This window comes from Nicotiana sylvestris, chromosome 4 (assembly GCF_000393655.2).
Source record: "Nicotiana sylvestris chromosome 4, ASM39365v2, whole genome shotgun sequence".
In the NCBI taxonomy this organism is placed as follows: Eukaryota; Viridiplantae; Streptophyta; class Magnoliopsida; order Solanales; family Solanaceae; genus Nicotiana; species Nicotiana sylvestris.
The window spans coordinates 70436867-70461724 of NC_091060.1; the positions used below are offsets into that span (position 1 = coordinate 70436867).

At 40.4% G+C, this 24858-nt stretch overlaps 1 protein-coding gene across 1 annotated transcript; it reads left to right on the forward strand.

Annotated features, from left to right (window-relative positions):
* The first annotated feature begins 17879 nt into the window (after window positions 1-17879).
* On the forward strand, window positions 17880-20058 carry LOC138889679 (uncharacterized). The gene is made up of 2 exons (XM_070173014.1): window positions 17880-18290; window positions 19507-20058. The coding sequence occupies exons 1-2, from the start codon at window positions 17880-17882 to the stop codon at window positions 20056-20058; spliced, it is 963 nt and encodes a 320-aa protein (XP_070029115.1).
* The last annotated feature ends 4800 nt before the right edge of the window (window positions 20059-24858 follow it).

Below are 24858 nucleotides of genomic sequence, written 5' to 3' on the forward strand. Positions count from 1 at the left end.
AAGCTCTTATTGCATGGGGAGACTCGTCCAGTGAATCAGAAGAGGAACCAGATGCAGGAAAGAGCTCCATGATGACAGTGGAATATGAAGCAAAGGAATATGATTCATTTTTTGCATTGATGGCTCAGTCCGATAAAGATGAAGAGGATGACAATGATGAGGTAAATTTCAGGGATGTTCAGAGAAATCTAAAGTCCTACTCTTCGAAGAATAATTGATACATATTATAGTTTTTTTAAAGATGCCCTAATCATAGAGCTAGGAGATGCTGAACAATCTAGAGATGATTTGATGGTAGTGGTTGTTGACTTGAAGGAAACCATAGAGATCTTTAGCAAAGAAAAGAATACTTTATGTAAGGCCCCGCAAAATTCATTGTGACGAGCTCGGTTCAGACCCTTTGGATTGATCTATGCACTAAAAAGATAAGAAATTATGTTTTCCAGAAAATTGTATTTTTGCGGTCCATTATGCGGTCGCATAATAGGTATGTGGACTGCATAGTCGTCACAGAGTCAGTCAGTGTGATGGTTAATATGAGGTCAACTATGTGGCATAATCAATATGCGGACCGCATCGTCATCGCATAATCCCCTTGGAATTTTTGTAAATGGAAGTTCTGCGGTGCATTATAAGACCGCAAAACATGTATGCAGACCGTATTTTCATTGCATACCAATACAGTTTGTCCAGGTTTTGGGACCATTTTTGCGGTCTATTTTGCAGGCCGCATGTCCATTATGCGATCGCATATGCGATCCCAAATCGTGTCGGGGCTCCTATTTTTTAACTTTTAAAACTTGACCCCATTCCATTAAAAAACACCCATTAGACCATTTTTTTGTTATATCATTGCATTTAGAATGAGAGAGGAAGTTCTAGAGAGAGAGGGAGTGATCTTCATCAAGTAACCACTTAATGCTTGCCCCAAAGCTTTGAAGATTGTCAAGTGAAATTGTTAGGTCTTCACCTTAAGAGGAAAGAACTTGTACCCTCGTCTATAATTTCGAAATTTCCATTAAAATAAGTGATTAGTAAGTGGGTTCATTGGTATAAGGGTTGATAATCTTGCATGCATAAAAGATAATGGGGTATGGCGAGGTTGTGAACCAAAAGAGATAACAATTATGGTATAGGATGATGAAAATCTATCACAAAAGAGTCCTAAAATCACTGTACATGCTTAATGCTTGATAATTTACTTAAATGAGCTAGAATACTATTCATGCCTCTAATTCTTGATTCAACTTGTAATTTTCATAAAATAGATCGAAGTTGCTAGGGAATTTCGGAATTTTTATAAGGATTTAAGGAAAGCTCTATTGAGGTATGTATGGCTAAAAACCCCTCCTCTTAGAAATTGAGCCTCCATGGTGCCCGTGCAAATGTTGTAAGTCCAAAATTTGATTGATGTGGCACTTGTTATGTCAAATGAATTGATGTGGTGTAATGTGTAATTCGTTGTAAATTGAGGATGTGTGGAAGACATGAGCTATATGCTAAATGTCTAAATGTCAAGTCAAGGTTACATGGTGATTAATATGCCGAACCAGATGAATTCCTCTCTGTGCTTATAACTTAAACTGCTTTTGTATGTGCCTATGATCTTGAATGGCAAGGTAAATGTTGAAAATGGGAATAATGTGAAATGTGAGTTATGGAATGTGGTAATTGTGGCCCCAAGTGCCGAGGAACTAATACATTTGAAACCAAAGATTGAAGTGAGAATGAAATAAGGGTAACGCCTTGGTAAGACGGCTTAGCCGATCGGGTCGTGATCGGACGCCATGTTATACACACATGGTGGTAATGTATTGATAATTGAAACTAGAAAGTGAGAATGAAATAAGGGTAACGTCTTAGTAAGACGGCTTAGCCAATCGGGTCATGATCGGACTCCGCTCAAGGAAGCAGTGGTAATGTGGATGATGATGCAACGATATGGATGCCCCAATCTATAAATTTCAGAAATTATGTTATAACTATGTGAATCTCTTATATTACTAACGTGGTGTTTATTTGATGCTTTGTTGCTCCTATGATTTCTTTGTACTCTAGTTCTTCTAATCTATAACTGTATTAAATCTTGAAACTTAACCATGGTCTTAGGTTTGTGACATGAAAATGGATTAATAATGCGAATGTTCGATGTTGCTATTATCTAAATAAATGAAAGTATGGTTCCCTTAACCATATTGAATTGGGTATAAATGAATGAGTAAGGCTTGCTCAGTTGAGATTTACTCGATTGAGCGTCGGTCGCACCTCCCGAGGTTGGGGCATGACAAACATGGTATCAGAACCTAAGGTTTTAAAGTGTCCTAGGATGTCTTAGAGCTATGTCTAGTAGAGTCCTTCTTATCGGTGTGAAGTCGACCACATCTATAAGTTGGAGGCTACTTGGGTATTTAGGAATAACACCTTTCTTTGGTATTCTGGATCGTGTGGCAAGACTTGTTATGAAATTATTCCCCCTTTAACTAGTGCGTTGTTCTATCTTTCAGTAAATGGAACCTAAGAATAAAGCAAGAATTATCCAAGAAGTCAATGCCACCTCAGGAGTGGCTGATGATTCATTGCTTGATACTGTGGGTGAGGGTAGTCGCCCTGCTATCACCCTGCCTGGTTCTTCTATTCCAGAGCAGACTACCCCAGTTCCTACACCTGCGGAGGTACCCCTATCCCTCCCATTGATACTCTTATCCCGCCTCCAGCTCCAGCTTCCGGTTCTGGTATTTCTGATGGGGATATTAGGGGATCTATTCAGATGTTGACCCAGCTAGTGGCCTCTCAGGCCCAGAGGTCAAATGTTGTGCCTAGTTCATCCAGCCAACAAGGGGATTCAACTAGTTCCAGGGTGAACAGATTTCATCAATTAGACCCTCCAGTGTTTACGGGTGCCAATGCAGAAGAAGACCCTCAGGATTTTATTGATGAGATGCACAAGACCCTCAGGGTTATGAGTGCAACTGAGACAGAGAGAGTGAGTTGGCTGCCTATCGTCTGAAAGGGGTGGCCTATTCGTGGTTTGAGTTGTGGGAAGATTCCCGTGAGGAGGGGAGCACTCCGATGATGTGGAGCGAGTTTGTTGATGCCTTTATAGATCATTTCTTGCCTGCTGGGAAGAGGGCAGCCCGGGCAGCAGAGTTTGAGAATTTGAAGCAAGGTAGCAGAAGTGTGTAGGAGTACCACATGGAGTTTGCTCGCCTGTCCAAGTATGCCACTCATATGTTGCCCACAATGGAGGCCAGGGTGCATCAGTTTGTTCAGGGCCTAAATCCTTTGACTATTAATAAGGCTTCTACGGCTGCAATGAATTCAGACATGAATTATGGGAAGATGGTAGCATTTGTTCAGGCCACAGAGAACCATAAACTAAAGAACAGAATGGAGAGAGAGGGTAACAGAAAGACCCGGTATACGGGCAACATGGGTGAGTCACTCGGTGGGGGAAGATTAGCTTTCAGGGGAGGATCATTAGGGTCATCCCAGTCTGTTGCACAGTCTTCGGCTAGTGCACCACCAGCAAGGCCCAGCCAGCAGCAGTAGTGGAGTCATTTCAGGCCTAGTCAGGGCAATAGAGGATCCTATCAGCAGGGTCGGTCAGGAGAGAGATCCCAGCAGCAGCAGAGGTCCCCGTGACCCATGTGCGGGAAGATGCACTCAGGGATTTGCTAATTGGAGTTACCCATATGCTATGGATGTGGGATGAGGGTCCACATTCAGAAGCATTGTCATACATCCTGCCAGGGAGCGGGTAGGGGCACAGCTCAGCCAGCCAGCCCAGCAGCTGCTACATCCTCAGCCCCCTCTCTAGCTCGAGGTACCCCAGCACCCACAGTGCGTGGTGTAGCTAGGGGTGGAGCGCAAAGTTCAGGAGGACCCAGCTGGTTCTATGCTATGAGTGGTCGCCGGACTGTAGAGGCTTCTCCAGATGTTGTTACAGGTATTCTTACTGTCCAATCTCATGATGTGTATGCACTTATTGACCCCGGTTTCACCTTGTCCTATGTTACCCCTTTTGTTTCTATGGAATTTGGGATAGAACCGGATTAGTTTCATGAGCCATTTTCGGTGTCTACTCCGGTTGGTGAGTCTATTACGGCTGCTCGAGTTTACAGAGGTTGTGTTGTTATGGTGCGGGGTAGAAATACCATGGCCGATCTTATTGAATTAGGGATGGTCGATTTTGATGTAATAATGGGAATGGATTGGCTTTATTCATGCTTTTCCAAACTTGATTGTCGGACTAGAGCCATGAGGCTTGAATTTCCCAATGAGCCCGTTGTTGAATGGAAAGGAGATAATGTAGTGCCTAAAGGTCGTTTTATTTCCTACCTTAAGGCCGCAAAAATGATCAAGAAGGGGTGTATCTATTATTTAGTCCGTGTTACGGAGACCGATGCCGAGGTACCTAGCCTTGAGTCTATACCCGTTGTGAATGAATTTTTGGATGTCTTTCCAGATGAGCTACCTAGGATTCCACCATACAGGGAGATTGATTTTGGGATCGATGTGATGCCAAGCATGCAGCCTATATCAATTCCACCTTACAGAATGGCACCAGCAGAATTGAAAGAGCTAAAGGAACAATTGAAGGATTTGCTAGAAAAGGGTTTCATCCGGCCGAGTGTGTCATCGTGGGGCGTACTGGTCTTGTTTGTAAGAAAGAAAGATGGGTCGCCTTAACCACCGGCAACTCAACAAAGTCACAATCCAAAATAAATATCCTCTACCAAGAATAGACGACTTGTTTGATCAATTGCAAGGTGGGACGTGTTTTACAAAAATTGACTTGCGGTCCGGGTATCATCAAATTTGAAGATAAGGCAGTAGGATATTCCAAAAACAGCTTTTAGAAAACGGTATGGGCACTTCAAATTTCTGATGATGTCATTTGGGCTAACAAATGCCCCAGCAGCTTTCATGGATCTTATGAATCGAGTCTTCAAGCTTTTTCTAGAATCCTTTGTAATAGTGTTCATCGACGATATTCTTGTGTATTCCCAAAGTCGGGAGGACCATGCCGACCATCTTAGGGCAATTCTACAGACTCTTCAGCAACATCAACTTTATGCAAAATTTTAAAAATGTGAATTTTGGCTTGAATCTGTTGCATTCTTGGGTCATGTCGTTTCCAAGGAAGGAATTATGGTTGATCCTCAGAAGATTGCAGCAGTGAAGAATTGGCCTAGACCTACCACTCCAACGGAGATTCGCAGTTTCTTAGGTTTAGCTGGGTACTATAGGAGATTTGTGGAGGGGTTTTCCACTCTTGCCTCTCCATTGACTAAATTAACATAGAAAGCAGTTAAATTTTAATGGTTTGATGCTTGTGAAAGGAGTTTCCAAGAATTGAAATCAAGATTGACTACAGCACCGGTATTAGCCCTGCCAGAAGGTACAGAGGGATTTGTGGTGTATTGTGATGCTTCAAGGATCGGGCTTGGGGGTGTGTTAATGCGACACGGCAAGGTTATAGCCTATGCTTCTAGGAAACTCAAGAATCATGAAAAGAACTATGAAACCCATGACTTAGAGCTTGCGGCAGTGGTGTTTGCACTAAAGATTTGGCGACATTATTTGTATGGGGTGCATGTGGATGTATTTACGGACCACAAGAGCCTTCAATATATTTTCAAACAGAAGGAGTTGAATCTGAGACAAAGAAGATGGCTAGATTTACTCAAGGACTATGACATTGATATTCTCTACCACCCGAGAAAGGCTAATGTTGTAGTGGATGCTCTTAGTCAAAAATCTATGGGAAGTTTGGCTCATTTGGTGGCATATCAGAGGTCGTTGGCCAGGGAGGTTCACCAGTTGGCTAGTTTGGGAGTATGCCTTGCGGACTCTAATGAAGGAGGAGTGATTGTGCAAAATAGGGCTGAATCATCGCTTATGGCAGAAGTGAAAGAGAAGTAATTTAATGATCCATTGTTAGCACAACTGAAAGAGGGGACATAAACACAAGACCATAGCTTTTTCCTTTGGCATGGATGATGGTACCCTACAGTAGCAAGGCCGCCTATGTGTTCCGGATATTGACGGTCTTTGGGAGAGGATCACGGCAGAATCTCACACTTCCAGGTATTCCGTGCACCCAGGTTCTACGAAAATATATCATGACCTCAAGGAAGTTTATTGGTGGAATAACATGAAAAAGGATGTGGCGGACTTTATGGCAAAATGTCCAAACTGTCAGCAAGTGAAGGCCGAACATAGAGGCCTGGTGGATTGGACCAAAGCATAGAAATTCCAATGTGGAAATGGGATATGATTAACATGGATTTTGTGGTAGGGTTAACACGCACTCCGTGTCAGTTCAACTCAATTTGGGTAATCGTGGATCGACTCACGAAATCGGCGCACTTCTTGCCAGTTAAATCTACTAACACAACGGAACAGTATGCTCAGTTGTATATCAAAGAAATAGTCAAGTTGCATGGCACTCTAATCTCAATCATTTCAAATCGAATGGCTCAGTTCACTGCCAACTTTTGGAAGAAATTTCAGCAAGGTTTAGGTACACAGGTAAATCTTAGCACAACTTTCCATTCTCAAACTGACGGGCAAGCAGAGCGGACTATTCAGATGCTTGAGGATATGTTGCGTGCTTGTACAATTGATTTCAAAGGTAGCTGGGATGACCATTTGTCACTCATAGAATTTGCTTACAATAACAGCTTCCATGTTAGTATCCAGATGGCACCGTTCGAGGCATTGTATGGTAGAAGATGTAGGTCTCCCATTGGGTGGTTTGAGGTTGGAGAAGCGAAATTGATAGGGCCGGACCTCGTACATCAGGCTATGGATAAAGTCAAGATTATTAAAGAGAGGTTAAATACTGATCAGAGTCGCCAAAAGTCTTATTCGGATGTGCGTCGTAGAGATTTGGAGATCAAAGAGGATGATTGGGTATTTTTGAAAGTTTCCCCCGTGAAGGGTATCATGCGATTTGGAAAGAAAGGGAAATTAAGCCCGAGATATGTCGGACCGTACAGAATTATTCAGAGGATTGGTCAGGTGGCATACAAGCTCGAGCTACCACCCGAGATGTCATTAGTACATCCGGTCTTCCATGTGCCTATGTTGAAGAAGGTAGTGGGAGATCCGTCCACTATTGTGCCAGTTGATACTATTGATGTCAATGAAGAACTATCATATGAAGCAGTTCCAGTTGCCATTTCCTGATAGGCAAGTCCGGAAATTGAGAAATAAGGAAATTGCCTCCGTAAAAGCGTTATGGCGGAACAACAGGTTGAGGAAGCCACTTGGGAAGCCGAGGAAGAAATGAGAAAGAAGTACCCACATTTGTTTGAATAGTCATGTAATAGCTTTATGCATTTGGTTCCTATGAACTCTTATCTTTTGGTTTGATCTATGTAAAACTGTTCCATTTTGGTTATATATGTTGCATATGCGACTATGGTTGGTGTTGTACAAGTTATGTTACGTCTATGGAACATGTATATGTTGTTAGGAAATGTATCTAGGGCCCTCTGACAGGTGGATAAGCCTAGTTACAAAGAAAATTCTGGCAAATTTTTTGGAAATTTGGGGAGTTAGCCAATTTGGGGCTGCTGATATGTTTCATGTTGTGAAAAGCTAAGGTTGCATAGAGAATGCTAATAAGTGAACCTTAATCCTCATTTGAGGATGAATGATCTTAAGTGGGGGAGGATGTAAGGCCCCGTGAAAATTTCTACTCAAAAACCCGAATCACGTGGTGCCAAGTTAGGATCATGTGTTAGGAGTTCATAAAATTCTTTGTGGCGAGCTTTCTCACCACAGTTCGGACCCTTTGGATTGATCTGTGCACTAAAAAGTTAAGAAATTATGTTTTCTAGAAAAGCGCATTTCTGCGGTCCATTATGCGGTCGCATAATAGGTATGCGGATAGCATAGTCATCGTAGAGTCAGTCAGTGTGATGGTTAATTTGAGGTCAACTATGCGGCTAATTATACGATCGCATAATCAATATGCGGGCCGCATAGTCAACGCATAATCCCCTTGGAATTTTTGTGAAGGGAAGTTCTGCGGTGCATTATGAGACCGCAGATCAAGTATGCGGACCACATTTTCATCGCATACCCATACAGTTTGTCCAGGTTTTGGGACCATTTTCGCGGTCCATTTTGCGGGCCGCATGTCCATTAAGCGATCGCAAATTGTGTCGGGGCTCCTATTTTCTAACTTTTAAAACCCGACCCCATTCCATTAAAAAACACCCATTAGACCATTTTTCTGTTCTACCATTGCATTTAGAGTGAGAGAGGAAGTTCTAGAGAGAGGGAGTGATCTTCATCAAGTCCCCACTTAATTCTTGCCCCAAATCTTTGAAGATTATCAAGTGAAATTGTTAGGTCTTCACCCTAAGAGGTAAGAACTTTAAACCTTATCTATAATTTCGAAATTTCCATTAAAATAAGTGATTAGCAAGTGGGTTCATGGGTATAAGGGTTGATAATCTTGCATGCATAAAAGATAATGGGGTATGGGGAGGTTGTGAACCAAAAGAGATAATAATTGTGGTATAGGATGATGAAAATCTCTCACAAAAGGGTCCTAAAATTACTGTGCACGCTTAGTGCTTGATAATTTACTTAAATGAGCTAGAATTCTATTCATGCCTCTAATTCTTGGTTCAACTTGTAATTTTCATAAAATAGATCAAAGTTGCTAGGGAATTATGGAATTTTTTATAAGGATTTAAGGAAAGCTCTATTGAGCTATGTATGGCTAAAACCCTCTCCTCTTAGAAATTGAGCCTCCATGGTGCCTGTGCAAATGTTGTAAGTCTAAAATTTGATTGATGTGATACTTGTTATGTCAAATGAATTGATGTGGTGTAATGTGTTATTCGTTGTAAATTGAGGATATGTAGAAAATATAAGCTATGTGCTAAATATATAAATGTCAACTCAAGGTTATATGGTGATTAATATGCTGAACTAGATGAATTCCTCTCTGTGCTTATAACTTAAACTGCTTTTATGTGTGCCTATGGTCTTGAATGGCAAGGTAAATGTTGAAAATAAAAATAATGTGAAATGTGAGTTATGGAACGTGGTAATTGTGGCCCCAAGTGTCGAGGAACTAATACATGTGAAACCAAAGATTGAAGTGAGAATGAAATAAGGGTAACGTCTTGGTAAGACGGCTTAGCCGATCGGGTCGTGATCGGACCCCATGTTATACACACATGGTGGTAATGTATTGATAATTGAAACTGGAAAGTGAGAATAAAATAAGGGTAACGCCTTAGTAAGACGGCTTAGCCGATCGAGCCGTGATCGGACTCCGCTCAAGGAAGCGGTGGTAATGTGGATGATGATGCAACGATATGGAATGCCCCAATCTACAAATTTCAGAAATTATGTTAGAACTATGTGAATCTCTTATATTATTGACGTGGTGCTTATTTGAATCTTTATTGTTCTTATGATTTCTTTGCACTCTAGTTCTTCTAAACTTTAACTGTATGAAATTTTGAAACTTAACCATGGTTTTAGGTTTGTGACATGAAAATGGATTAATAATGCGAATGTTCGATTTTGCTATTATCTAAATAAACGAAAGCATGGTTCACTTAACCGTATTGAATTGGGTAGAAATGAATGAGTAAGGCTTGCTCGGTTGGGATTTACTCGATTGACCACCGGTCGCGCCTCCCGAGGTTGGGGCGTGATACTTTAGTAGAGAAAATTGGTGCTACTGAGCAAAAAAGGGATGATATGGTAGTTTCCATTGTAGATTGAAGGGAATAAGTGGAAGAAGTAACTATAGAACATAACTTGCTGAAAAAACAAACAAAAAAATGGATGGACATCACTGAGGGAGAGGAAGTGGCTAGTAGGGCTCAACTTGAGCTTAAGAGTGAGGTTGAGAAAGTTAAAACAAATCTTGTTACCGAGCTTAAAAAGAATAGACAACTTCAGGAGGATTTAAAAAGGGTTAAAAATGATCTTCATAAGTCACTTAAATGGACCCGGTCCTCTAATATAATAACGTCTATGTACAAGAGTAATGGTGGAAACATGCAAGGCATCGGGTTCCAAAAGGTTAAAATCTCCTATAATCCCCATAGCAAGTATGTAACTGTGGCTGCTAATAGGTTGTGCACTCACTATGGTCAAACTGGTCATTACAGGGACTCTTGTAAAGTTAAAATTCAGTCTTTGCAGAAAACAAAGTTTTTGTTGAAAAGAGGCGTACTGATGAGGAACCTAGTTCCCAAAAAAGAAAATATGTGTTGCCTGCATAGGCAAAAAGAAGTTTGATCCACTAGTTCTATCATTATAAGGGATCCTAACTGGTTTCGGTTGCTAAGTCTAATCATTGCTTTAGTGTGTAGGCTGAAGTTAGAGTCAAAAGCAAAAATGGTACATGGATAGTGGCTGCTCTAAGCATAAAATTAGAAGAATGAATGATGTTCTCTCACTCAAGGCCCTGCAAGGAGGGAGTGTATCCTTTGAAAATGGCAAGAAGGGATACATTCTGGGAGCTGGAAGGATCGAGAATTTTCTTCCCCTCTCTATTGAAAATGCGTACTTCGTAAAGGGTTAAAGTGTAGCTTGCTGGGTATTTCTCAAATCTGTGATAAGGGGATCTTAGCTGTCTGAGTGCTGTTAATGATAATGCTGAGCTATGGCATAGAAGGCCGGGTCATGCAAGTTTCATGCTGCTGAATAAATTAGTCAAGAAGGACCTGGTTCGTGGTCTGCTCAAGTCAAGCTTCTAGGATCACAGGGTGTGTGATGCATGTGTAAAGGAAAGTAAGTCAGATCATCTTTCAAGCCCAAAAAAGGGAAGTTAGCATCTCAAGGCCACTTGATCTCCTCCATATAGATCTATGTGGACCTATGAAGATACCAAGTAGAGGAGGAAAGAGGTACATATTTTAATCATTATGGATGATTACTCTAGATTTACATGGACCTTCTTCCTCAAAACTGAAGATGAGACTCCAGCCGACATAGAGGAACCTGGTCCCTCAATCACAATATCTGAAGCAGAAAATAGAGTTGTGGATGTTGTACATGGAACTCCAGCTGCTAAGAATTCAAACTAGATCAAAGACAAGAAACTCACGTGCCTTTTCAGCCTTTCTCTCTTAAATAGAGCCTAAAGATATCAAGGAAGCATTGAAAGATGCTGACTGATTACAGCTATGCAAGAAGAGCTACGTCAACTTGAGAGGAACAGTGTGTGGAACCTAGTTCCACAATCTGCTGACAAAATTGTTATAGGAACTAGGCTCCACATGCTTGGTGTGAAAGGTTGTCAAAATTCCTTTTAGATGATGGTTTTACCAGAGGGAAAATTGACAACACCTTTTTATTGAAGAAACGAGGAAGGAACCTACTCATTGTGCAGATCTATGTTGATGGCATCATATTTGGAGCATCAGTTGACTCTCAATGTGAAGAATTTGCAAAACTTATGGGAAGTGAGTTAGAAATGAGTACGATGGAGGAACTGAATTTCATCTTAGATTTGCAAGTGAAGAAAACTCCCAAGTGGACAATGATAAGACAACATAAGTACATCAAGAAGCTCCTGAAGAGATTTGACATGGAGACATCAAAAAATCATTGACACTCCCATTGCCACAGCTACTTATCTAGAATGGATGAACTTGGTTCCCCTATAAATCAGACAATGTATAGAGGTATCATAGGGTCACTTCTGTAGCAGACCAGATATTGTTTTTAGTGTGGATCTATGTGCTGGGTTTCAATCCAATCCAAAGGAATCACATCTGAAAGCTGCCAAGAGAATCCTAAGATATCTCAAAGGGATGCAGGACCTAGTTCTCTACTATCCCTCGGGAGATAACAATGAATTGGTTGGATATGCTAATGCTGATTATGTTGAATATCTGGATGATAAAATAGCACATATGGAACGGCACATTTTTTGGGGTCATTCTTGATCTCATGGGGTAAAAAAAAACAAAATGTGTGGCTCTTCCTACTGCTGAAGTTGAATACGTGGTTGTTGCTTCTTGTTGGGCTCAACTAGTACAGATCAAGCAATATCTTGAAGACTTTGGGGAATTTACAGCTTGAACCTGGTACAATACAAGAGGACAAAGCACATTCATGTGCGACATCACTCCTTGAGGGATAATATTGAAAAATTTCTGATTTGTATGAAGTTTTGGAAGACGGAGGACAAGGTAGCAGACATCTTCACCAAGGCACTGAGCAGGGAACATTTTGAAAGAAATCGTCTAGAGTTGGGGTTGATCAAGCTCAATTAAGGACATGGTCCCTCAATGATTGGCTATGTTAAAAAGGAAAGGTACAGTGCTAAAAAGTGTTTTTCGACGACTTCTAACTCAAATCTATACTGTTACAAATATACACATATGGCTGTTTCATGACAAAAACAAGTAAGAGTGACATTGCACTTCTAGGAGTCTTTGCTCAAAATTTTCAAAACCCGTCAAGGAACCTAGTTCCTGTGGCTCAGGTTAGTAGTCTCTCCAATACTTATATGCCTTTTTAACCTGCTGAAGTGTCATGTCATTAATTTATTTCTGCCTTTCTCCTGCCTCTCCTCCTAACTTTTAAAGTCCAAAAGGTTAAACCTTTTCTGAACTGACTCGTTGCCCCAAAAAGGCACTTCTTTATCTTACACTCAACTAAAACCGATTCTTTTCTTCAAAACCAAAATCAACCTTGTCTCAAATAGAATCCTTCTCCCCAAATATGTCAGAAATGAACCTAACTCTATCACCTTCCAAAATCCTAACTCTATCTAAATCAAACCCAGAAGAAGTTTTTGGTAGATTTTGCTGAGAGTTTAATGGAAAGGGAATGGGGTATATCTAATATTCTAGAGCATGAGGCTGAAATTGTTGTTGGGTTTGTAGAAGCCTTGAAGGATGGAGGAATTGGTGAATGTGCTGAAAAAGAGGGGAACTGAATGAGGGACCGGGTCCCTAAAATTCTTCTTAGGATGTTAATTCTAATGATGATCTTTTTCTCTTGAGTTATGTACTTAAATAAACCTCTGATCCAGTAAAAAGGATTGAGAAAAGTAGGCTAATTGATGATGAAGTGGTGTAACCTGCTGATGTGGTGATTGTGGAAGAGAGGATGAAGTGGAAGAATTTCTATTTGTAAAAAAATGGAAAAAGGAAAGTTGGCTGAGAAAGATGCAACGAATGATAAGGGTGAACAGATTAAGAAGAGAAAGAGAGAGACATGGTAGCTCAGGGATAGAAAGGATAGTGTAAGTGAGGAACCTGGTTCATTATAGAAGCAAAAGGTTGAGTTATCAGGTTTGGAGAGGTAGAAGACTCTAAAGTCTCAAAAAGTGTTGTTAGGTAGAGTGTTGACTTTGATATTGCTGAAACATGGAGGAACTTCTTGACATTGTTGAGTTCAAAAAATAGAATCACCTCTTTGTTCCTCCAAGACCCAACGTTTATGAATAAGAAGTAAAAAGTTCTATGTTTTATATGACACTCTGATGTTATATGTGCATGAGACTGAGTTTGTTCTTGATGAGAAGAAGCTTGGGGAGATTCTTGGTGATCTGATTGATGGTTCAGCCTACTCAGATAGGTTGAGCACCAGGTCCTCATAGACCCTCAGCATAATAGAATACTAAGTTGAAGGGTGAGAATAAAAGATTGAGGAAACAAGTAGAGCATATGATCACTGATCACATGAGAGTAAATGAACGAATGGACAAGCTCATCAAGGCCTTAGCCCCTTACTTTTCCTCCTGCCCAGTGATCCATGTCTTTCACTCCTTCCAAATTCCCTTGGATTCTTATATTCTTTTGATCCCTATATTTTATGACATTTGTACTTTAGTTGTTTAAATTTTTATATTATGTATTGTTGAAACTACTGTGCTTTTATTATAATTACTCCAGTATGGGCAATCACTCTATTTTGTGCATTGAAATTTACTTGTTGTTCTTGTTATTGTTTATGTTGTGTTGCCCAAGTGGCCTGAGTTAATGTTGTTGAACTTCTTTTTGGTTGTGCTTCTTATGTTATTCTTTTCGATGATGCCAAAAGGGGGAAGTTATATAGGTGTCAACATGGGTGTGAAATTTAGCTCTGGAGATAACTATGCATGAAATTTATATTGGTGTCAACATGGGGGAGGAACATAATCGAATTGATATGTTGTGTTATGCATGAAAGATGGCTCTGCTTCGCAGGGGAAACGTTGCTGATAATATGTTGATTATAGGTCTGATCCACAGGGAAACATGTTAGGAATCTGGTTCTCAAGAGGAATAATAATTTTGAGTTTGTCATCATCTAAAAGGGGAAAACTGATCTAAGTTACACTATGTCATGTTTTGATGATGACAAACATTCTCAATGTACTAGGTATGGACCAGATGTGATCAGTGCATGTACGGAATCTGATTCTCAGGGGAAATAATTCTAGGTTTGTCATTCATCAAAAAGGGGGAAATTGATAAGTTATGGTACTTTGAGTTTTGATAATTTTCCAAATAGTCTTGAGGAACCAGTTGTGATCAGCTCCTTAGGTTCGGTTCTCATAAGGAATATGGCTGATTCATAGGGGGAACAATGTGGACATCTGGTTCTCAGGGGGAATATCAATTATAAGTTTGTCATCATCAAAAAAGAGAAAATTGATAGGTTACAAGTACCTTGGGCATAAGTACTTTACTTTATATTTTGATGATCTAACAAACTTACCATCTAGAACCAGATAAGGAACCTGTTACACATTTATAAGACCTTAAGATCACAAAATTCTAGGTTAGGATCCAGTGTGGAATATAATTCAACTCTTCAAAGTGGAAGGAACAGGTCCCTACCAATTCCCAAGGAGACTGTATGAGGTCAACTCTCCAGTAGGAAAGTTGCTGCATGCACACGCTAGTGCACCGGAACAGTGCAGAAGACAACTTTCTATGGAAGGCTTTTTACCTACCTTGATTACATCATTGTAAGTGATGTCACACATGTAAAAATACAATCAAAGAATGTAAAACATCTTACTTCATGAGAGAACCAGATAAAGTACCTAAAGCATGCCTAGTACAATCATTCAAGATAATCGACTCAAGATAATCTGGCAGTGTGCCTTTAGATTCATAGGAACCAGATTAGGGACCTGATCACTTGGTGTTCCTCTGACAGAAGTATAAGTCAAATATACAGCTGGAAAGCAACTGCAGAAAGTGATTGCCTGCAACTGTACACGTAACAGTGCAGCAGTCACTTCCCATTGGGAAAAGGCATGTACTAACCAAGATTTGACATCACCATTGTGATATCTTTTGCAGTATAAACCTGGTGCAAGGTATAAGACATTCTTTCAAGACTTGCAAAATCAGAAAAGAAAATAATCTCTCAAGTACTTGCCACAACTTCTCTCAAGAACAAAGCTGCTGCAACCTCAAGGACCGGATCCAAAATTGAAGATATCTTAAGTCCTTAGGTTTGTTGAGTTTTTGTTATTTGTTCTTTATTTGTAACTCCTATCTTGCTTTCTTAGAAGTTGTGTTTTAGGAAACCCAAAATCACAAACCCTCTAAGTTTGTGTCTTGGCTAGAGTTAGTCGAGTTGTGAAGCCTTTGTAATAGAGTTATTACAAAGTGGCCTGTAATAGTATTATTACAAGTTAGAGTGATTAAAGTCTTTATAAATAGAGAGTGACAAAGTGGCTTATGGTAAGAGTATCACAAGTTAGTTAAAGTCTTTGTAACTAGAGAGTCATAGTGGCATGTGGTGAGAGTACCACAAGTTAGTTAAGTTGAATCTTTTGTAATAGAGTTATTACAAAGTGGTATGTAATAGGTGTTTACAAGTTAGTGAAGTTGAAAGCCTACAAGTATAGGTCGTGGTTTTTGTCCCCTTGAGTTGGGATTTTTCCACGTAAAAATCTTCTGTGTTTTTTACTTACTGCCGAGCTACTGTGGGAACAATTAGAGAACCTGATTCCCTATACTGGTTGGTTTTACAGTCTGTTGCTTATAGTGGGAACTTAAAGAGAATCTGGTTCTTTATACAGTGGGAACTTATCCTATGTCTCATTTACATACTGGTTCAGTAGTTAGCATTGTGGGATTTGATATAGGACCAGATCCCTATACAATTTGGTTCATTAGTGTCTGTAGTGGAAACTCATAGAAAACCCGATTCTTTATACAGTCTAGTGGATGCTTAGTTTCTAACAACAGTTCAAAGTGGTGCATTATCCAGCCATGGTTCATACAGTGCTCATTAGGGTCAGTCATCTCTCAGTACCCTTCCAGCTCATAGTTCATCTCGTGCACCATCAGTTTAGGGTTCATCTGTACCAGGTCCTTCTGATAGTTATTCTGATTCTCGGAGTCCGGCTCAGTACTCACCGCCATTCACAAGGAGGGGCTGTTTGGAGTATGGAGATTTGGGTCACATAAAAATGCATTGGCCCTAACTTTCAGGAGGTCCAGCTCAGCAGAGGAGTTAGACTATGACTTCAGCACCAGTTACTTCACCACTTGCCGAGCCAACTCGGGGTGGGGCTCAGGCAGCTAGGGGTCTCCCTAGAGGGGGAGGCCGATCAGGTGGCAGCCAAGCCCGATTCTATGCTCTTCCTACCAGACCAGATGGCATTGCTTCAGACATAGTGATCATAGGTATTGTCTTAGTATGCCATAGAGATGTTTCTGTATTATTTGACCCTAGTTCCACTTATTTGTATGTATCATCGTATTCAGCTTGTTATCTAGATATGCCTCGTAAGTCCTTAGTTTCATCTGTTCATGTATCAACGCTGTTGGGCAACAGTATCATTGTAGACCGTGTATACCGGTCGTGTGCAGTGACTAATGGGGGATTGGAGACTAGATTTGATCTCTTATTGCTTAGTATGGTTGACTTTGACGTAATCTTGGGTATGGATTGGTAGTCTCCCTGTCATCCTATTATGGATTGTCACGCTAAGACCGTGACGTTGCGATGTCGGGGTTGCCAAGGATTGAGTTAAGAGGTTCCCTAGACTATGTTCCCAACAGAGCAATTTCATATTTGAAAACCTAACAGATGGTTGAGAGTTGTTTATCTTATTTGGCCTTTGTGAGGGATATTGGTGCAGATACCCCTACTATTGATTCTGTTCCAATGGTACGAGACTTTCCGGATGTCTTTACTATAGACCTGTCGGGCATGCTGCCCGACAGAGTTATTGAATTGGTTCGGGGCACTCAGCCCATTTCTTTTCCTCCATATCGTATAATACTAGCTGAGTTGAAGGAATTTAAGGAGCAACTTTAGGAACTTCTTGATAAGGGGTTTATTAGTCCTAGTGTGTCGCCTTGGGGTGCACCTGTTTGTTTTTTGAAGAAAAAGGATGGTACTATGCTTATGTGTATTGACAATAGGCAATCGAACAAAGTTACAATCAAGAATAAGTTTCCTTTGTCGCACATTGATGATCTATTTGACCAGCTTCAGGGAGCGAGGGTGTTCTCCAAGATTTATTTGAGGTCTAGGTATCACTAGTTGAAGATTCGGGACTCAGATATTCTAAAGACATCATCTAGGACACGTTATAGTCATTATGAGTTCCTTGTGATGTCTTTTGGGCTGACCAATGCCCCAACAATATTTATGCACCTGATTAATAGTGTATTTCAGCCTTATCTCGACTCATTTATTATTGTATTCATTAATGATATCCTAGGGTATTCTTGTAGCCAGGAGGAGCATGCCCAACATTTGAGGATTGTGTTGCAGCAGTTGAGAGAGGAGAAGCTTTATGCCAAGTTATCCAAGTGTGAGTTTTGGCTTAGTTTAGTGGCATTCTTGGGCACGTGTTATCCAGTAAGTGGATTCGGGTGGATCCAAAGAAGATAGAGGCGATTCAGAGTTTGCCCAGAATGTCCTCAGCTATGGATATTCGGAGCTTTCTTGGTTTGGACGATTATTATCGTCGCTTTGTGGAGGGTTTCTCGTCTATTGTATTGCCTTACACCAAATTAACCCAAAAGGGTGCTCCTTTCAGGTGGTTGGATGAGTATGAGGAAATCTTTCAGAAGCTCAAGACTGCCTTGACCACATCTCCAGTTCAAGTTTTGCCTTCAGCTTTAGGCTCATATACAGTGTATTGTGATACTTCTCAAATTGGTATTGCATGTGTCTTTATGTGGGAGGGTAGAGTGATTGCTTATTCTTTACGACAATTGATTTGGATTGATTGCTTCTTATATACTGTTTATGATTTGGAGTTGGCTGCCATCGTTCGTGCATTGAAGATTTGGAGGCATTATCTCTATAGTGTGTCTTGTAAGGTATTTATAGATCATCGAAGTCTCCAAAACTTGTTCAAATAGAAAGATTTAAATTTGAGGTGGCAAATATGGTTGGAGCTGCTAAAGGACTATGATATTACTATTCTGTATCATACTGGGAAAGCCAATATGGTGGCTGATACCTTGAGTATAAATGCAATGAGTATGGGTAGCCTTGCATTCATTCCTGTGGGTGAGAGACTGCTTGCAGTTGATGTTCAGGCCTTGGCTAACCAGTCTGTGAGATTAGATATTTCGGAGCCTAGTCGGGTTCTAGCTTGTGTGATTTCTCGGGCTTCCTTATATGATCACATTAAAGAGTGCCAATATGATGATCCTCATTTGCTTTTCCTTAAGGACATGATTCAGCATGGTGTGGGGATGATGGAGTGTTGAGGATGCACGGTCGGATTTGTGTGCCTAATGTAGACGGATTACATGAGTGATTCTTAAAGAGGCCCATAGTTCACAGTATTCCATTCATTCGGGTGTCGCAACGATGTACTAGGACTTGAGGCAGCACTATTGGTGGAAGAGAATGAAGAAGGATATAGTGGAGTTTGTAGCTTTGTGTCTTAACTGTTAGCAGGTGAAATATGTGCATTCGAGGCCAGGCGGATTGCTTTAGAGGCTTGAGATTCCGGAATGGAAGTAGGAGCGTATCACCATGGATTTCGTAGTTGGGCTCCCACGTACTTTGAGGAAGTTTAATACTATTTAGGTGATCGTGGATCGGCTGACCAAGTTTGCGTGATTCATTCCAGTTGGAACTACTTATTCTTCAGAGTGGTTGGTTGAGATTTACATCTGCGAGATTGTTTACCTTCACGGTGTGCTGGTGTCCATCATTTTAGATCGGGGCATGCAGTTTACATCGTAGTTTTGGAGAGTTGTGCAACAATATTTGGGCACCCAAGTTGAGTTGAGTGCAGCATTTCACCCTCAGACGGACGGACAGTCCGAGCGCACCATTAAGATATTGGAGGATATGTTATGCGCTTGTGTCATTAATTTCGGGGGTACTTGGGATCAGTTGTTTCCACTCGTGGAGTTGGCCTACAACAACAACTATTAGTCAAGCATTCATATGGCTCTTTAATTGGCTTTGTATGGGAGATGGTGTCTATCTCAGGTGGGTTGGTTTGAGCCGGGTGAGGCTAGACTATTGGGTATTGACTTGGTTTAGGATGGTTTGTACAAGGTTAAATTGATTCAGGATCGGCTTCGCACAGTGCAGTCTAGACAGAAGAGTTACACCAATCAGAAGGTTTGTGATGTTTCTTTCATAGTTGGGGAGAAGGTACTACTTAAGGTTTCACCCATAAAAGGTGTTATGAGATTCGAGAAGAAGGGAAAGTTGAGCCTTCGGTATATTGGGCCATTTGAGGTACTTCAAAGGATTGGAAATGTGGCTTACAAGCATGCCTTGCCACCTAGTTTGTCGAGTGTGCATCCAGTATTTCATGTTTCTATGCTCCAGAAGTATGTCGGTAATCTGTCTCATGTTTTGGATTTCAGCACGGTTCATTTGGAGGGCAGTTTGACTTGCGATGTAGAGCTGGTGGCCATTTTGGGTCGGCAGGTTAGAAAGTTGAGATCAAAGGATATAGCTTTAGTGAAGGTGTTGTGGAGAGCTCAGCTAGTGGATGAGGCTACTTGGGAGACCAAGCGAGAGATCCAAAGCAGATACCCACACCTATTTGAGACTCTATGTATGTTTCTAGACACATTCGAGGACGAACGTTTGTTTAAGAGGGGGAGGATGTAACGACCCGGTCGGTCATTTTGAGAGTTGTAGACTTGTTCCTCCATTTACTACTCCTTTTGTGCTTTATAGCTATTATGTGACTTGCTGGGGTAGTTGGTTCGGGTCTGGAGAGATTCCGAAATGAATTGAGATACATAGTTTTAAGGTTGGAGGCTTAAGTTAAAATGGTTGACCTGATGTTTACTTATGTGTCAACTGCTCCGAAATGGAATTTTGATGGTTCCGTTAGCTCCGATGGGTGATTTTGGACTTAGGAGTGTGTCCAGATTGTGATTTGGAGGTCCGTAATTGAATTAGGCTTGAAATGGCAAAAATTGGATTTTTAGAAAGTTTGACCAGAAGTGGACTTTTTGATATCAGGTCGGATTTGGATTCCAGAAGTTGGAGCAGGTTTATGGTGTCATTTGTGACTTGTGTGCAAAATTTGAGATCAATCGGACGTGATTTGATAGATTTCGGCATCATTTGTAGAAGATGGAACTCCTTAGTTTCATTAGGCTTGAATTGGGATACGATTCGTGTTTTTTATGTTATTTGATGTGATTTTAAGGTTCGACTAATTTCGTATCGTGTATTAGGACTTGTTGATATGTTTGGTTGAGGTCACAGGGGGCTCGATTGATTGCGGATGGTTAACGGATCAAAAATGGGACTTGGTGTATGGATAAAGTAGGGAGTCTGATAGTGTAATCGCACCTACGGAGCTTTGGTAGCATGTGCGAGATGAGGAGTGCAAATGCGGCCAATATTGGGGAGGACTGTGGTTGCAGGTGCGAGGAGTTCTCCACACCTGCGTGGTCGCAGGTGTGGCGTGATGGGCACAGAAGTGGAGTGTGCGTAGGTGCGATGGGGATTTCCGCACCTCTGATTGTGTAGATGCGAGGGAGAGGACCATAGAAGCGGAGGCCCAGCTCTAGTGGTTCACCGCAGAAGCGGGAGGATTGTCTCTTCTGCGATGCTGCAAATGCGGTTAATTTTCCGCATAAGCGAAAAGGCTGGATAGAACCATATATTCAAGGGTTCACAATTATTCTTCATTTTGAACATTTCAAGCTCGGGATTGGGCGATTTTTGAGAGAATTTTCAAGAGGTTTCTTGAGGTAAGTCATTTGTACTCATTTTTATTCAATAGTCTTGTTTCCCCATTGATTTTCCCACCTAGATTGTATGGTTTTGAGGTGGAATTTAGGGGTTTGAGGCTAGGGATTTGGAGAGTTTGATTTGGGGATTTAAGTGATGATTTGGGGTCGGATTATGGTAAATTTGGTACTGTTGAACTCGTGGTTGAATTGGCTTTCGTCTTTTGTGACTCTTATCGGATTTCGAGATGTGGGCTCGGGGTCCGGCTTTTGAGTTGACTTTTTGAGTTTTGATTAAGAGTTTAGTAATTTCTTATGGAATTATGTCACGACCCCAAATCGATGGGTTGCAACGGGCACCTGGTACCATACTCAACTGAGTACCAACATAACATATCTTTTCATGTCATACTATCATAGATAACTGAGGCGGAAGGTTTCCGTGAGATAAGTAGAATACAACATGTGATACCAACTTATAAATAAGATATACGGGCCTATAAGGCCAAAATGACCACTTGTACACTGAACATAGGTTAACAAGGTCATACAATCTTTTACATACATGACATCTGTCTACAAGCCTCTAAGAATACATAATTTTCATAAAGGTCGGGACAGAGTCCCGCCATACCAAACAATACACATCTAAATCATACTAACCAAACAAGCAACTCCGAAGCAAATGGAGCGCACCAACATCTTCCGCTGAGCTGATAGCCTACTTGGAGGGCCCTCGACCTGTCTATCGGGACCTGTGGGCATGAAATGCAACGTCCCTAAGCAAAAGGGGCGTCAATACAAATAATGTACCGAGTATGTAATGAATGAAAATCAGTAAATAATAGACATGAGAGAAACATGGAGTAAAAGACTCGACATGTACATTTGCATAGCTCTGTGAATTATTTCATTTTTATAATGTCATGCATATACGTATAAATGTCATACCATGCATGGGTATATGTGTTCATAACATCACCAAGCCTCTAAGGGCATCCCATCATATCATCTCGGCCACTGTGGGCAAATCATCAACATATACCAGTTGATCAGGTGGTGGTGCGTATATAACGCCGTAACCTTTTTTCCATATCCCATATACATATATATATGCTTATATAATGCCATCTGGTCATGGGTCAATGTACATGTATAAATGAATGCAATGCATGAGAAGTACGTCAATAAAATCTTTCGGAATGTCATAAGACCATTTTGCCTTTGATTAATATCATGAATAAACTTTTTCAACTTACGTATTTTTCTGAGACCCATGAACAGATGATAGAATATGACACATGGAGAATCAAGAACATAAGTATATTTAGCATTTCTATGAATAGGGTCATTTATAAAAATTGTGCATTTGCTCGTTTCATTTGTGTCGTATAGATCATGCCAAAAGAAAGAAGGAATAGCCTTAACATACCTGAGCCAATTCTCTTGACAATCCCTTTAACACACGTCAATTTTGACAACAAATAACGGCGGATCAAAGTAGGAGAAAAATTAGTATGATGTTCTTGAGAAAGATTGTAACGTGCCCTCTTAGAATTGCAAATCCCGTTGCTATTACGCAGTGTAACTTTTTATGAAAATTTTGTCCAAAATCCGTCACTTTGCATAAATAAACTCACGTTTCATTGTGATCAATTAGAAATCTTAGAGAGTCTTTGAATTCCAATCTTCATCCGTAAGCTTTTTGGCAAATTTATGTACTTTTCTCTTAGTTATACATAACAATCCTTGTAGGCCACCAATTCCTCTACACATGGCACAGGTATGTAAATGAGTAGTCATCACTTGGGCTTTATATGGTTGCCACATCATGCTTAAGAATTATCCAAATCATTATTAATTATCAATTTTCTTAATTAACTTGGTAATTCCCTACTAAATCAATAATTAACCAATTATTCACATAATTAAGAATTATCTCAAATTACTTAAAATATTACTCACTTTTAACACACCTTATACACCTCAATATCATGGTCATATGGAACCTTGTATGGTTCTAGTCCATAAATATTGGGTATTATAGCTCGGACCGTATTTTATCCCAAATTGTCAAAATTCGACGAGACTCATTTTCTTCGATTCACTTACCCTCTCACCTTCACGAATTTTCTTATCACTTGTCTGGAATAGCATGACGCTTATAATCCCAAAATAAATCTCACTCCCAATCTTACGTCGATTAACTTACGATGAAGCTTTAACGTACGAAAATGTAGAATGTAATATCTCATTATCGGACTTTCATCAATTTACTTATGTCGTACTTTCACATATGAAAATGTGGGGTGTAACAAATTGATTCCTTTAGCCCATATTGATTGTATTGCATTATTTGTGGCTAGATTCGACGCATTTGGAGGTCGTTTCGCGAGGCAAAGGTGTGTTGGAGTAGAAATTTGCTCGGATTGAGGTAAGTAATACTTCTAAACTTGGCCCTGAGGGTCGAAATCCCGAATTATGTGTTATATAATTGGTGTTGAGGTGACACATATGTCATGTGACGGGTGTGTGAGTATGCACTCGATGCCATAGAACTGAATAGTTGATTTATCTTATTGTTACCCGCGTTTTCATCACCTGATAAAGTAATAGAGCTTCCAATCATGCTAGAAATTATGTTTAGGCTATATGTTTGTACTGTTGGGACCTATAGTGGTCATTTCTTGCTGTTGACTTATTGATTACATTGCAATTTCGTACTCGGTCATATTTATTCATTGCATATCATATCTCAGCCTTTGTTGCTATTTATTGATATGTCATATCATTATTTTTGGGCTAGTTTCACGACATTGTGAGCTAGAGGGAGAGAGATACTAGAGATATTGATGATTAAGTGAGGCTGAGAGCCTGATTTTGAGTGGGATTGGGCGGTACGTCGCAACATGTTTATTTGATTTATGCCTGGATTTGGCTTATGATAGCGCTTGGATTGAAAGAGCCCCTTTAGAGTCTGTACACACCACCAATGAGTGCAGTTGATTTATATTGAGGGATGGATCTTCCCTAGACATGGATCTTGTCCGAATCATTTACAATTGGGGATGGATCTTTCCCTGGGCTGCATTGGCCATATACAGTACTGAGTGACTGACTGCTAGTTAATGTATATATATCCGGGATGGATCTTCCCTTGGATGGATTGGCCATATATAGTACTGAGTGATTGAGTATTTTGAGAGTGTGAGTACAAGAGGCTTTCAACATAGTATATTGCATACAACAGGTGCATTGGCATGTAGATGTAGAAAGGTTATATTCCCCATATCATTCAGAATTTATCTATATCATTTGTATTGAGTTTATCTGTTGAACTTGAAAGCATGCCTATATTTCTGTACTGTTGTTTTTATATTGAACTATACCTGCTGGATGTCACTACTTTCAATCCAAAGGTTAGATTTGTTACTTAGTTGGTTGTGCTCACGCTACACCATGCACCTCGTTTGGAGATCCAGGTGCTTCTAGTCATGGAGATTTTTGAGTTGCAGAGTCCGGGTTTTTGGAGATCATCGAGGTAGCTGCTTAGCGTTCGCAGACCTTGACTCTCCTCCCTTATCTTCATTTTATGTTTTTGTTTTGTTCTCTAGACGTTGTATTAGACTATATCCTTATATAGATGCTCATGTACTCGGTGATGCTCCGGCTTCCGGACAGATTTTGTATAGAGTTGTAATTTCTTATTCTATTTTTAAAA